This window comes from Cyprinus carpio, chromosome A5 (genome assembly GCF_018340385.1).
Source record: "Cyprinus carpio isolate SPL01 chromosome A5, ASM1834038v1, whole genome shotgun sequence".
NCBI lineage: Eukaryota > Metazoa > Chordata > Actinopteri > Cypriniformes > Cyprinidae > Cyprinus > Cyprinus carpio.
Genome location: NC_056576.1, coordinates 18,481,909 through 18,495,437, shown reverse-complemented (window position 1 = coordinate 18,495,437; position 13,529 = coordinate 18,481,909). Strand labels below are relative to the sequence as shown.

The 13,529-nt window shown below is 35.3% G+C and overlaps 2 protein-coding genes across 2 annotated transcripts in view; both read right to left on the bottom strand.

Annotated features, from left to right (window-relative positions):
• LOC109074077 (myosin heavy chain, fast skeletal muscle-like) overlaps nucleotides 1-13,529 on the bottom strand; it is a 36,958-nt gene that overhangs the window by 3,482 nt on the left and 19,947 nt on the right. Inside the window, 22 exon segments of the mRNA XM_042756287.1 lie at nucleotides 2-128; nucleotides 206-595; nucleotides 697-787; nucleotides 881-1,026; nucleotides 1,113-1,289; nucleotides 1,389-1,412; nucleotides 1,415-1,633; nucleotides 1,726-1,981; nucleotides 2,071-2,207; nucleotides 2,312-2,435; nucleotides 2,521-2,638; nucleotides 2,735-2,822; nucleotides 2,910-2,977; nucleotides 3,103-3,403; nucleotides 3,495-3,665; nucleotides 3,745-3,894; nucleotides 4,015-4,133; nucleotides 4,278-4,416; nucleotides 4,499-4,602; nucleotides 4,712-4,810; nucleotides 4,904-4,967; nucleotides 5,133-5,225. Of these exon segments, the coding sequence (XP_042612221.1) occupies nucleotides 2-128; nucleotides 206-595; nucleotides 697-787; nucleotides 881-1,026; nucleotides 1,113-1,289; nucleotides 1,389-1,412; nucleotides 1,415-1,633; nucleotides 1,726-1,981; nucleotides 2,071-2,207; nucleotides 2,312-2,435; nucleotides 2,521-2,638; nucleotides 2,735-2,822; nucleotides 2,910-2,977; nucleotides 3,103-3,403; nucleotides 3,495-3,665; nucleotides 3,745-3,894; nucleotides 4,015-4,133; nucleotides 4,278-4,416; nucleotides 4,499-4,602; nucleotides 4,712-4,810; nucleotides 4,904-4,967; nucleotides 5,133-5,225 (3,205 nt within the window).
• Nucleotides 5,353-6,931, bottom strand: LOC122134327 (myosin-4). The gene is made up of 6 exons (XM_042756288.1): nucleotides 6,844-6,931; nucleotides 6,199-6,417; nucleotides 5,965-6,108; nucleotides 5,731-5,887; nucleotides 5,593-5,620; nucleotides 5,353-5,485 (listed from the first exon to the last, which is right to left on the bottom strand). Exons 2-6 carry the CDS (start codon nucleotides 6,403-6,405, stop codon nucleotides 5,368-5,370), a joined length of 654 nt encoding a protein of 217 aa, XP_042612222.1. The 5' UTR covers nucleotides 6,406-6,417; nucleotides 6,844-6,931; the 3' UTR covers nucleotides 5,353-5,367.

Here is a 13,529-nt window from a genome sequence, read left to right as displayed (position 1 = left end):
CCATTTTCAGTTTGAAGTCTTGCTATTTGAGCACTGAGGTCATTTATCTGGCGAATGTTCTCATCATTCTTGGACTTAATTTCACTAAGTTGGTCCTCAAGGGTGCGGCACATCTTCTCAAGATTAGCCTGCAAATACAGAAGTCATTAGATGTCTGAAAAACATCAAGACATGTTTTATATACTTTAGACATAAAATTGCCAACCTTTGCTTTGGCAACAGCTTCCATGTTGCTGGAGAGATCATCAATCTCCATTTTGTATTCACTCTTCTCTTTCTCAAGCTTCTGCTTGACACGCTGGAGGTTGTCGATTTGCTCTCCCAGCTCAGCCACACTGTCTGCCTGCTTCTTACGGAGGGCTGCAGCAGTAGCTTCATGCTGGAGGGTGGACTCTTCAAGATCACGACGCAGCTTCTGGAATTCAGCTTCACGCTTCTTATTCATCTCGATCTGAGCAGCAGTGGCTCCTCCAGCCTCCTCAAGCCTCTCACTGATCTCCTCAAGTTCCCTGGAGAGATCAGCTCTCTGCTTCTCAACCTTGGCACGAGCAGCACGCTCAGCCTCAATCTCTTCCTCCAGTTCCTCAATGCGAGCCTACAGTGGCAAGTAATCAATGAAATCTTATTAGTTTTTATTTTACCTTTGCCTTCAACAATATTTAAAAAAAAAAAAAAAAAAAAAAACTAAAGAAATACCTGAAGCTCCTTGATCTTTTTCTGGAGTTGAGCACCCAGAGATTGTTCATCTTCAATCTTGCTGAGCAGCTGGCTTGTTTCAAAGTCTTTCCTGTGGTTATTCAATGATAAATAGTTTGTAAAACAATAAGACAACAACAAAAAAAGTTATCAATAAAAGATTTCAAAGACTTAATTTAATTACTTTTTAAGTTTCTCGTCAGATTGCTGCTTGTCATTTTCCAGGTCCATGATGGACTCTTGTGCTAATTTCAGGTCTCCTTCAAGCTTTCTCTTTGCTCTTTCCAGATCCATGCGGAGCTTCTTCTCTTGTTCAAGGGAACCCTCAAGCTATGGGAAGATTATATATAAAATATGTTCAGGAAAAAAAGTGTGTTAATTTAATGAATTCATGACTTGTTTAATTAGTAACTCACATCATCAACTTGCTGCTCAAGTTTTGTCTTGGATTTGGTCAGGGTGTTGACTTTGTCCTCCTCTGCCTGAAGATCATCCAGGGTCTGCTGATGTGCCTCTTGGAGAGCTTTCTTCTCTTTTGTTAGTTTGGCAATGCTCTCATCCTGAGATGCCATTTCCTCAGTCAAGTTCTTGACCTGTGTGATTTTTTTTTTGTTCCAAATGAGCTTATTTTTTTACAATTCATTTTCTATATCATCATATAAGACCAAGATTAAACCAACTCAAACACCAACCTTATTCTCAGTGGTGTTTCTCTCTCCTTTTCCACTTTAGCCAAGGTGAGCTCCAGGTCATCAATGTCTTTCTTCAGCTCAGAGCACTCATCCTCCAGTTTTCTCTTCTTGGCTGTCAGTTCAGCATTGATTTCTTCTTCATCCTCCAGTCTCTCAGTTGTCTCTTTGAGTTTAGCTTCAAGCTGGATTTTGCTCTTGATCAGACCCTCACACCTCTCCTCAGCATCTGAGAGATTCTCAGATTCCTGTTAGGAAAATAGATCGCTATAATCACTGGAAACCACACTGCTATTTTTAATGGAGCCAAAATTCAGTTAATTGAATAAGGAAAACTCACAGAAGCCACTTGCAGCTGCAGATCATTTTTCTCTTGCAGCAGTGCCACCATCTTCTCTTCAAGCTCCTTCTTTTTGGCTTCAGCCTTGGCAAGATCTTCTTTGCATTTTGTAAAGTCCTCTTTCATGGTTGCCAGCTCCTTCTCAGTCTCAGCACTCTTCAGCAGAGGCTTAATCTTGTAGTAAACTTTCATCCATGGCCAGTGTTTGACATTCATGAATGAGCGGATGTTGTATTGGATGGTGTAAATGGACTCCCTATGAATAATTCATAGTTAAATGCCATAATCATCATTTACCATTCACACAGTTATCACATAGTCATCTTTATTTATGAGATTACTCACCTCCTCTCCATCATCTTCACAAACTCCCTCCTCATCACGTAACCACGGCAAAGAGCTTGAGTCATTGTGACCAGAGCAGCCAGTTTCTCATCACGCATCTCCTCAAGAGTACCCAGAAGACCAGCTTTGAAGAACACCTACATTTATACATAACAGCAAATCAAAGGACATTGATTTACCTGTATAGGCTTAATAATCATGATTAATGAATCTTTGAAAGGCTGTAAAGTAGAATATGAACCTTTGTGTGTCCAAATCTGTACTGGTCGTGATCAATATCGATGGATCCCAGGAGTTTCTCACAGGCCTTCTTGTTGTCAATAAACTGCCCCTCTGGGATTACACTGGCATTCAGCACCTTGTATCTGTGTTAAATTAAGCAAAATGCTTCATGTTTTTTTAATTAAGAACCTCATACAGTAATTGGTGTTTTCATGTGTTCCCATTTACCTCTGCTTGAAGTCACCGTAGAGGATTCTGCTGGGGAAGCCCTTTCTACAGATTCTGATGCCCTCCAGCACACCGTTACACCTCAGCTGGTGGATAACCAGGAAGTTCTCCATCAGACCTGTAGGAATCAGTTTACATCATGAGCTAGGTAAATAAAGATTAATATTAAAATTGTATTAATGCTAGAATATCTGTTAGCCCTTTATTACTTTACCTGGAGTCTTGGACTCATTGGGAATCAGACAACGCACAAAGTGAGGGTGGGTGCTCCTCAAGTTGGTCATGAGCTTGCCCAAATTCTCCTGTGGAGAACAGAAAAGGGACATCATGCTTTGTTTTTTTTCTTTTTTTTTCCCTTCAAATACAGCAATATTGCTGTGACATCATACCCTGAACTGGGAGGACACAGTCTGCATGGAGCCACCCTTCTTCTTGCCTCCCTTCTTTCCACCGGTCTCTATTGAGATAAAATACAAATGGACACATATAAATGCAAAAACAAGAAAGAAAGTGCAAAACTGAATCAAAGGTTGGTTAAATTAATGTCCGTAATTATATTAGTAACACTTTTTTCGTCATTACCTTCAACAACGGGTGGGTAGAGAGTAGCCAGCAGTTTGACAGAAGACTTCTGGTAAAGCTGCACAACAGACTCATTCAGTGGATCCTTGTTCTTGTCCAACCAGCCAATAACGTTGTAGTCCACAGTTCCAGCGTAGTGGACCAGAGAGAAGTGGGCCTCAGCCTTGCCTTTGGCAGGCTTTGGTTTCTGGAAAGCATTGCACTTGCCAAGATGCTGATCATACAGCTTGTTCTTGAAGGAAGTGTCTGTAGCCTTGGGGAACATGCACTCCTCTTCAAGGATGGAGAAGATTCCCATGGGCTGTTTATAAAAGAATGTTGTTTATTGCTACAAATAAGTAATGTTTGAGAATGGAAAATGGAAACTGAAAAGTTCATAAACCAGTAAAAACCTTCTCAATGAGCTCAATGCAAGCAGCCAAGTCCATGCCGAAGTCAATGAACTCCCAAACAATGCCCTCCTTCTTGTACTCCTCTTGTTCCAGCACAAACATGTGGTGGTTGAAAAACTGTTGCAGTTTCTCATTAGTGAAGTTGATGCACAGCTGCTCCATGCTGTTGAACTGCAGGAAGAAAAGCAGTTTACTGACTACTGAATATGACACAGTTTGTCAGGAAAAAAGATAAAAGAATCATTCTCACATCAAAGATCTCAAAGCCAGCAATATCCAGCACACCAATGAAGAAATTTCTTTGTTGTTTTGTGTCCAACATCTGGTTGATACGAACGACCATCCACAAGAACATCCTCTCATAGATAGATTTGGACAAGGCGCTTACAGAGTTGTAAACCTGTAAGTAGAATAGAGTGAATGTTTTAGTAAAAATGTTTGCTTTTGCAATAAATAGTCAGATTGACTGAAGATTTTCAGGTTAAATACATGGACAAGCTGGAAATATGTTAATACATACCTGTGGTACGGTCTGGCCTTTGGTCACAAACTCATTTCCGACCTTGACTCTGGGGTAGCACAAAGCCTTCAGCATATCAGCAGAGTTCAAACCCAGAAGGTAGGCGATTTTGTCAGCCTCTGCAAATAAAAATTTACAAAAATATCCATTCCTTTTCTTGTTTTGAAAACTAACCCCCGCTTTTCTTTGTCTCAATAGAAACAATGATCTCTCAAATCAAAGCACTGTGTGTGATGACAAAGATTGGTATTATTTAGTCTCACCCTCTGTGCCATCGGGCTCAGCCTGCTCCTCACGCTGCTTCTGCTTGAACTTCATGTTACCATGATGGAGCACAGCTCCAGTGAACTTGTAGATGCCCATCTTCTCCTCAGGAGTGAAGCCCAGAATGTCAATAGCAGACTGGAAATTACAGAGTAGAATAAGCTCGTTGATCAGTCATATTTATATAGAATATGTTAATATTCAAACAGCATTGACTCACATCAGTAGCCATCAGCTCCTCTTTATCATCAATGCTTGCTACTGTGATCTGACCCTGACTGCACATGGGGAAGTCATAGGGTTTGGTGGTGATAAGCGTCATTTCTGTAAAAACACACAGAGCATTTACTATTATTGTTGTTGTTGTTTTTAAGTTTCTTACAATAATTATTATCAAGCATTGAAACCACTGAATAAAAATGTGTGTATCTACCAATCAGCTCAGGCTTGTGGTTGGTCATCATCTGGTAGAAGATGTGGTACCCTCTCTCATCTGGAAGCTGGAATGTCACTCTAGACTTCTCCAGCAGATCTGTTGAGAGAATGTACTTGAGTCACAATCATCTGAAGAGTGGCAGACAAAGACATATGTGCAGGATTGGTAAATGAAATCATCTACACCTACATGTCTCAATGTCAGCACTAGCCAGTTTTCCTGATGTACCGAAGTGAATTCTGATGAATTTACCCTGTTTAAACAAAATATCATTTGAGTTCCTATTAGGCAAAAGAAGCCAGCTTTTAAAACAGTAAAAAAAAAAAAAAAAAAAAAAAAAAAAAAAAAACTTTGTATAGAAAAAATTCAACACAACTGACCAACTTGACTCTATGTAAATATAAAGTGGTGAACTTACAAAACGAGAGGAGTTGTCATTTCTCACAGTCTTGGCATTACCATAAGCCTCAAGCAGAGGGTTGGCAGCAATAATCTGGTCCTCAAGAGAGCCCTGTGATGTTTGAAAGATTATTATTAATTTTCGGTTTTATGTCTAAACACTGTTTGCAGGCATTTCACAAATTCACACATCAAAAATTGTGTGAGATGACTGTAAATCACTATCTTTTAGAATAATATATTTGTTTTGTATCTCATACCTGCATTTTGCCGGGAGCCTGCTCTTTCTTCTTATCACCCTGAACTGCAACTGTGGCAAAGTACTGGATGACACGTTTGGTGTTCACAGTCTTTCCAGCACCAGATTCTCCACTGTTTTATTAAAGATGAAAAGACAGAAGATGATAAGACACATAGAAGTTACACAAGAGCAAAATATAACTGTTCTCAAAATCTTTAATAGTAGGCTAGGTACATACGTAATCAGGACAGACTGGTTCTCTCTGTCTGTAAATTCGAAGGTAATAATGTTTCAGCAAATGTTTTATTTAATGAAAATGAATGTGAATATGACATTCAACTTATTCATAATTGAAATCTTCTAAATCAGATCTTACCAGTCAGCATGAACTGATAGGCGTTGTCAGAGACAGAGAAGATGTGAGGTGGGGCCTCCATACGCTTTTTGCCTCTGTAGGCAGCCACCACTTCTGCATCATAGACTGGGAGCCACTTGTAGGGATTCACAGTAGCACAGAACAGCCCAGAGTAGGTCTGAAATGAGCAGAGACGTGGTCAGATTGCAAACATAAATGAACATAAATGCTGTTTTACTTTGCCCCAGAACTTACGTAGATCATCCACGCGGCATAACGCTCTTTGAGGTTATACAGCACAGAGGGTTCATTGAGATGGGTCATCATGGCCATGTCCTCAATCTTGTCAAACTTGGGAGGATTCATTGGGAAGACTTCATCCTCTTTAACAACTTTCTCCTAAAAATTTGATCCATTAGATTTCAGAAAGACCAGAAAAATGTCTAAAATTAAATATGTAAAAAATTTAATGTAATGTTAAAAATTCACCTCCTTAGTGTCATTCACAATAACAGTGACTTTGGCACCGTCTTTGCTCTTGATGGTTCCCTTGACGTACAGCTCTTTAGGCTCAACCACATAGCAGGCAGTCTTGGCATCGAATGGTTTGTTCTGAGCCTCGATTCTCTCCTTCTCAGGCTTACGAAGGAAAATGGCAGCCTTGCCATAAACGGCCATCTCCGCGTCCGTACTCATGGTGGCGGCTCACTGGTAATTGGAAAGGGAAATTGCAGAGTTTTTAATAAATAAAATTATATAGCACCAAACACAAGATTCAAATATATGTTACACTGCTGATTCTCCAAAACTCCTGCATCTTGCCAGCAAATGTCAAACAAACTGCTTCACAGTACTAGTCTTATAGCAATGACAATTGAAATGCTGACATGAGATGTCAGCCCCTCTACTATTTCATACCCCCATATAACTGTATAAATCTATTAACACAGACAAACACATTCATAAATCATTTTAAATGCTGTTTTTTCCTATGAAGTTTTGATTTTAAATGACATAAAAAATTTTAACCAAGATATCAAAAAGAAAGACTCATCTGGCATATAATAATGGGCTACATACACACAGATGAAAACAATCTGATCAACACAAACAATGTAAGGGAAATCCACATACCTTCCCTTTCCTTGTGACCAGATAAAATTTATTCACCCCTGCAAGACAATTTACGTTTAAAACTGTATAAGTGATACATTTTATAAACAGCAGAAATTTAAATTGATGCTGCTTTATTACAAACTAAAGAGCAACAGATGTTTTGCTTCCACTTCAGGTTTGAAATGAAATTAATAACAATTCCAGTGTGTGCTAATATAAACTGCAAAGCAACTTACCACCAACTGGAGCTCCTGTCTTATCATGCTCTCCCCTACGCTTATATTGAGTTGAACTTGTACACTAAGCAGACACTAAATATAGACAGGCATTACAGTTTTAATTACTGTATATAGAAGCTGTCCATCCACAGTAAGGAAAGCATATAACGGCCTTGCTAGAAATCAGTTCCAAAATAAATAAAGTTGTCATTAAACTAAATATGAGCAGAACATTATTATTATTAATTAATTATTATCATTATTGATATTTATACATAAACTTATATAGGATATAAACACAAATATATCATACATTATTTTGATACGGGAATATCAAGGGTTTTAAATTTAAATAAGTTACCAGTTATCAATTATCATAGTTGAACTGCTATAACAAAGAAATATAGAAGGCATGTACATAATTCCCTATATTTTCGATCCATTTCGTACCATATATGTCTTGTGTTAAATTTACGACAAGCTCAACACCATATATTGCATATTTGATTTATAGCGTTTCTATTTGTGTAACACGCAAGCTAATGCTTTATGTGATAGCCAGGCGGAGAGAAACTCCAGTCCCACCTTTACCCTCTTCAGCGACGCCCCTAATACGCTACAGATGTTTAAGAACACAAAACTGGCCTCGACATGGATACCTCTCTGACGGATTCAGAGGGTTCTTCTGTGATGTCCAGGGCAGTGAGACAGGACCACTGACCACAACATCTGCACTGTAATTGTTGCACAAATTACTTTACATTTTTTAATATCCATGCCTTCTACATCTATTTGATTGTTTTTGTTTTAGATGAGCGTGGATGTGTGTGTTGACACGATGTTACTAACGATATGGCATTCAGAAAAGGATTTAGATGAATTCAAACTAAGTCTTATTGAACGATTCATAAACAGTCTATGTTCATAACCGATGATGGCTCATATCGCATTCTTGTTTCGCGAAAGCAAACCAGTTTCGCTTTTAATATACATTTTTATACTTTTTATAGCCTATATACATTTCTGCGATACAAGGTGGCGCCAATATATCACAGTTAAATTCAGCAGCAGGGGTGTGTGGATGGGGAATGCCAGGCAGATACTGCTCCAACTCAAATTTCAATCTCATGGCTCTATCCATTTTACATAACCCCTACTTTCAGAAAAAAATTGTAAAGGTACAAAAGTTGTCACTGGGATGGTACACTTTTGTTCCTTTTAGGTAGTCTACTGATATGTACTACCCATACACAATCCACAAAGATTGAAATTAATAATAAATACATTTTCATATATTTAAATATCTTAAATTGAAATAGAAGAAAATATATTTTATACAATATATGTAAATATATTTTTAAAATTTATTTAAATATTTAATATTTTTCACATATATTAAACATATGTAAATATATTTTTATCTGAAATATTTACATATATCTATTTGCTTTATATATAAATACATTTAGATATCAGACTATGTAAATATATTAATTTCTAATATTTGTTTACCTATTACATTTATTATTCATCATTTATTATTATTAGAGTTCTATAAATTTAAAAATATTTTAAAACATTTAAATATTCCATTAATGCTCCTTTTTACTGTACATTGCATATAAGTAAATAAACTTAAACATGTTTTCACAGAATATATTCCCATTTACTCAAACTGTGTTTAAATAAATTAAATCTACACATATATAAATGTTTTCATTTTATATAGATTATAATTTGCCCCTTCATAATAAATCAAACAGAAATTGGACACTGAAAAAAATGTCAAAATCTCCAGACAATGCAATTTAAAAACACTGACAATATCAATTGAATTCACTTATTAATATAAAGAGTACATTTATCAACACCAGTTCAGCATGAACCAACAAAAATTATGAATGCTCATGATGTTTCTGGCACATAAATAAAAGATTATCCTTCTGTAAGTATCCAAGGTCAAATATGCAAGTCTTAGTAGGCATTCAACATACTGCATTTAAATATTTAAGAGCCATCATTAACCAAGCACACAATTCATCAACTAATCACATGCTCCCACAATAATACATCAGCTAATCACGCCCTTAACCATGCCACGTCAAATAATTCATTGAAAATCATATGCTAATATTTTTTTGTTTGTTTGTTTGTTTGTTATTGGCAATACACCATTAAAAAAAAGTAATATCATGCCTGGGATTCTTTCATTGCAGGTTACATTTTTATGCCAGTAGATGGCAGCCAGAGACTGTATTAATCAGTTGGTTAACCACTCAAAGAATACTATGACAAAGATATCACTTTATGGATACAAAGCAAATTTGCAGGGAATTGTGTTTAACACTGGTGCACTTATGAATAGATGTATTATAGCAAACCAAGTTGAATCTCACACCTACAGTAACATACAGCATTATGGTCAGTTTACACTGCCACAAAAACTATTTAAAAAAACATATTATTTATTATTTTGTTTTGTTTGGACAGTGTGTTCACCCTGTTGGAGTATCGCAGTTTGAATTGGCTTTTAAGTGCTTTGGAAAACAAGACAAAAAAAAATAAAAAAACAGTAAATTTTTTAATATATATTTTAATGTTTAAACAACTAACATTAAATTCTTAAATCTTAAGTAATTCTTACTTTCCCTATTCTTGCAACATTCAAGTGTTCATGGCCCTGAGTAATATCTGCATGCACCTAAGTCTGAAGAGAATACATAATATGCAATCCATATGAGAGCGAGATCTTGTGTGGAGGGTGGATCTGGAACTGACTTCTGCACAGGTTGTCACAACATCTCTTGATATTCTGTCTTCACAAATTGCCCTGAAATACAATTCAAACATTAACAATGATTGTTATAAATGTAACATGAGGCTCTAACATTCACAATGCTCATTTTGGCCTCTGCCGCTCATTTTGGTGGTGAAGTGTGCAGGAAATTCTGCCAGAGTGAAACTTAGTCTTTGGTGAACAGCCTTCAAGTGTGCAAAAAAATCTTTAAGATTTAAGTACCTTTCAGACTCCCGTGAGGTTTCCACAAGCAACAAATTCTACTTGAACAAACACCTTACTGCATTTAAAGTTTAGAAAATAATATTTAAACAACTAAATGGATCTATATAATTTTACCTCAGGCTGTAACCCAGACCGCTTCACGTGCTAAATAACCCACAGAAAATTATAAGATTAAACATTGTGAACTAATAACTTTACAATACAAAACATTATAAGTTTATAGTTACATTTAATGTTAGATCGGCAAATTCACCTTCAGCATCCATCCAGCTTGGCAGATGATAACCTTTACACACCGTTACAGTTTGAAGTGAGGCATGTTCACAGTACTCTGGTTCAGTCTTACTGTTATTATTTTCATTTCAAGGATTTTTTTATTATTATTATCATCTGTGTCTCATTTCAAATTATGTTGGACCCTTCTGTAGGTTGTTGTGTATAAAGTGTCCTCAGTGCAGAGTTAAACAAGATAGCCGTGTAGGACATACAGGAAATATCTGATATTTATTTGATTTATTTTTTTAATATTAGATAAACTTTTGAATGTTACTACTTACTAGTCAGATGGTTCATAGCACCTTGGAGATGTTCTTCAACAGATCCGCTCTAGCTCTGCAGCATGGCCATCAACATGGAAAAATATAGGAACAATTTGTCACGGAGCCAACAATATATTGTATACAATGTCAGGTTTATTGGAAATAGTAAAGAGTAATATGGAAAACGTACAAAAAAAATCTTAAGATACCAGAATTCACATTTTGCATTATGATATATTGTGCATGATGATATACTGTGAAAAATGCATATGAAGTTATTTAATAAGCTTTTTCAGATTACCTGTTTCCTAATCCTATATCTCTGTTAGCAGTTCCCATTAGAAATTTTCTTGGAACTTCTCCTCAGTTTAAGAGTTTTTTTTTTTTTTTTTTTTTTTTTTCTGATGCTCCTGAAATCACAGTACAATTTTTATCATTATTTGTTTACAATGAAAAATCAAAACATGTTTGAAACAGTGGTTGGAAATAGTTTCAGCCCATTTTAGCCTGCGTGTAAGTGACATCACCAATAGACTCGACAGTGCAGACTTTTAGGTTAAATTAATTAGCTTAATGTACTTTCATTTATCAATTGACAAATTAGATGTGAATAAAAACTAAAACTTTCATTAACAAAATCCCTAGATTAGATGTGAATAAAAGCTAAAACTTTCATTAATAAGATCTCAAATTGGCCTACCTCTTATAGTTAGCATGTATAGTTAGTTAACGGTTGTGATGTTAATTGTCTTTTTCCGAATCCTTGTGAAAAAGAAGTGCACTTAAGTATACTTTTATAAAGTGTACTTACTGCGGAAACAATATACTTTAAAAGAACACACATAAGTGCAAATTAAATATGTTATTTCGCCGCTTAAGTACATTGTATTTGTAATTAATTTCAAATTAATCACATTTTAACGTAATATTAAAATGCAGTAAGCTTAACTTTTGAGTGATTTTTTTAAACCACTTAAGTGGGACTTTTTAGTACATCTTTATATGTACAATTATATGTTCATAATTGCTTCTAGTGTCTCTAAATATGGTTAAAGTGTACTACTACAGTACTAACAAGCAATTAATGTGAACTAAAATACACTTTAATGTCAGTTAACAGTATACTTAAATGTTAATTAATTGTGTATGTTTTCGACCACATACATGCATATTATCTGTACTTAATTTCAAATATATTACAGTTTAAAATTACATTAATTGCAATTAGTTGAACTTGAGTGATATTTGAACCACTCAAGTGGGACTTTAGTATATTTTATATGTACTTTGAAATATGGTAGATATGTACTTCTGAATAAGCAATTACTGTGAACTAAAATATACTTTAATGTCATATATCTCTGGAAATTAAATTTAAATTTAGTATATTTAAATAAAATAAAAAATCTCTTAATTACCTAGTTACAATCAACGCAAACACAAAATGGAAAACCCTCTACATTTATTGACAAAACAATCTCTAAAACAAATACACAAAAATGGTTTTTGCTGATGCACAAGAAAAACCCAACACTATACTCAGTTACAACACTTCAACTCACTTATTAGAAAGAATCTGGAGAACAAAGGAAAAATCACTTACATACAAAAGTACCTAAACTCGCCATGACAGAAAACATCATTCTGTAAGATATATAAGTCTGTTTCCTCATTGGGGACCTAGAAATGTCCACAAGGTCAAAATTGACTGGTATTACTATCCTTGTAGAGTTATTTGGTCCCCATAATATATAGGATTACTAACACACAAACACACTTAATGCAAAAAAAAAAAAAAAAAAAAAAAAATCAAGAGAATTATCATTCCATGTACAACAAATGAGACCTTATTGAAAAACATTACCAAACTGCGTTACTTGTATTCCTGGTTTCACAGACAAGGCTTAAGACCAGCCCTGGACTAAAATGTAATTCTGAGCGGTTTCAACTGAAAGAAAATTGCACTGACTGATCTTTAAAAATATCAGTGCCTTTGTTTTGTCTCAAGATGCACACCAGTAATGTTTTTTTCTAAGGCATGTTAATGAAAATTACTTAAATGTCCTGACTGAAACCAGGCCATTAGTTCTCAAACCTATACTAGCACCATCATTAAACAGGACAGAAAGTTTTCTTCTAAAATCTTACTCCAGCATTTATGAATGCAAGTTTGACTAAATAAATTAATAAATAAAAAAAATAAAAAAAATCCAAATAAACTTGCTGGAAAGTGCTGTCTGTCAGTGTCCCAGAAGCTTTCCATCGGCAGTAAACTTCAAATTTCATGAAGCTGCACACCATCTCTCCACAGTCTGTGTGAACAGGAATGTTCCAAAGAGGCATGAAAGTCAAAAGAATACCTTGAGGAAAGAAAGAAAAAAAAATAAAGAAAAAAAAATAATAAAAAATAAAAACAGAACAACCATTGTTAAAAAACATATCCAGTGTGAGTGAAAGCAATTAGACACAATTGCAGTCCAAAGTTTATATACAACTTGCAGCATCAGCAAAATGTTAATAATTTAAGCAGTAAGAGGGTAAATTGCAATTACTGCCCTGATGAAGCAGTATATGCTGCAAGGTGTGTAAACTTGACCACATCTGCATCACCTAAGAGATGAATTAATGTAACCTCAATCATCAGGGCAACAGGGTGGTAGAATGCTGGGATATGTTCCTTCACATTTCACATAAACAGCAGAATTCCACTGACCACACCATCTACTGTACACTGACACTGGGCTTTAAAAATAGATAACATTTTTACAAACATTTATTATTCCTACTTTACAGGGAATAAAACACAACTTTATCAATTACCAAATAATAGATAAATATCCCAAAATGTATTTTTTACAAAAAAAAAAAAAAGGTTTGTGGTTAGGTTAATGGCACTTTTAGTTTGTGCGATAATATATGGAAAAC

What these genes read in the sequence shown, in the direction of transcription:
- LOC122134327 (XM_042756288.1), bottom strand. Translation starts at nt 6,405, where the DNA reads ATGAGTACGGACGCGGAGATGGCCGTTTATGGCAAGGCTGCCATTTTC. An exon ending in CTATCAGTTCATGCTGACTG is followed by an intron (nt 5,621 to 5,730) that starts GTAAGATCTGAT and finishes TCGAATTTACAG; the next exon opens with ACAGAGAGAACCAGTCTGTC. An exon ending in AACCAGTCTGTCCTGATTAC is followed by an intron (nt 5,486 to 5,592) that starts GTATGTACCTAG and finishes TTAATAAAACAG; the next exon opens with TGGAGAATCTGGTGCTGGAA.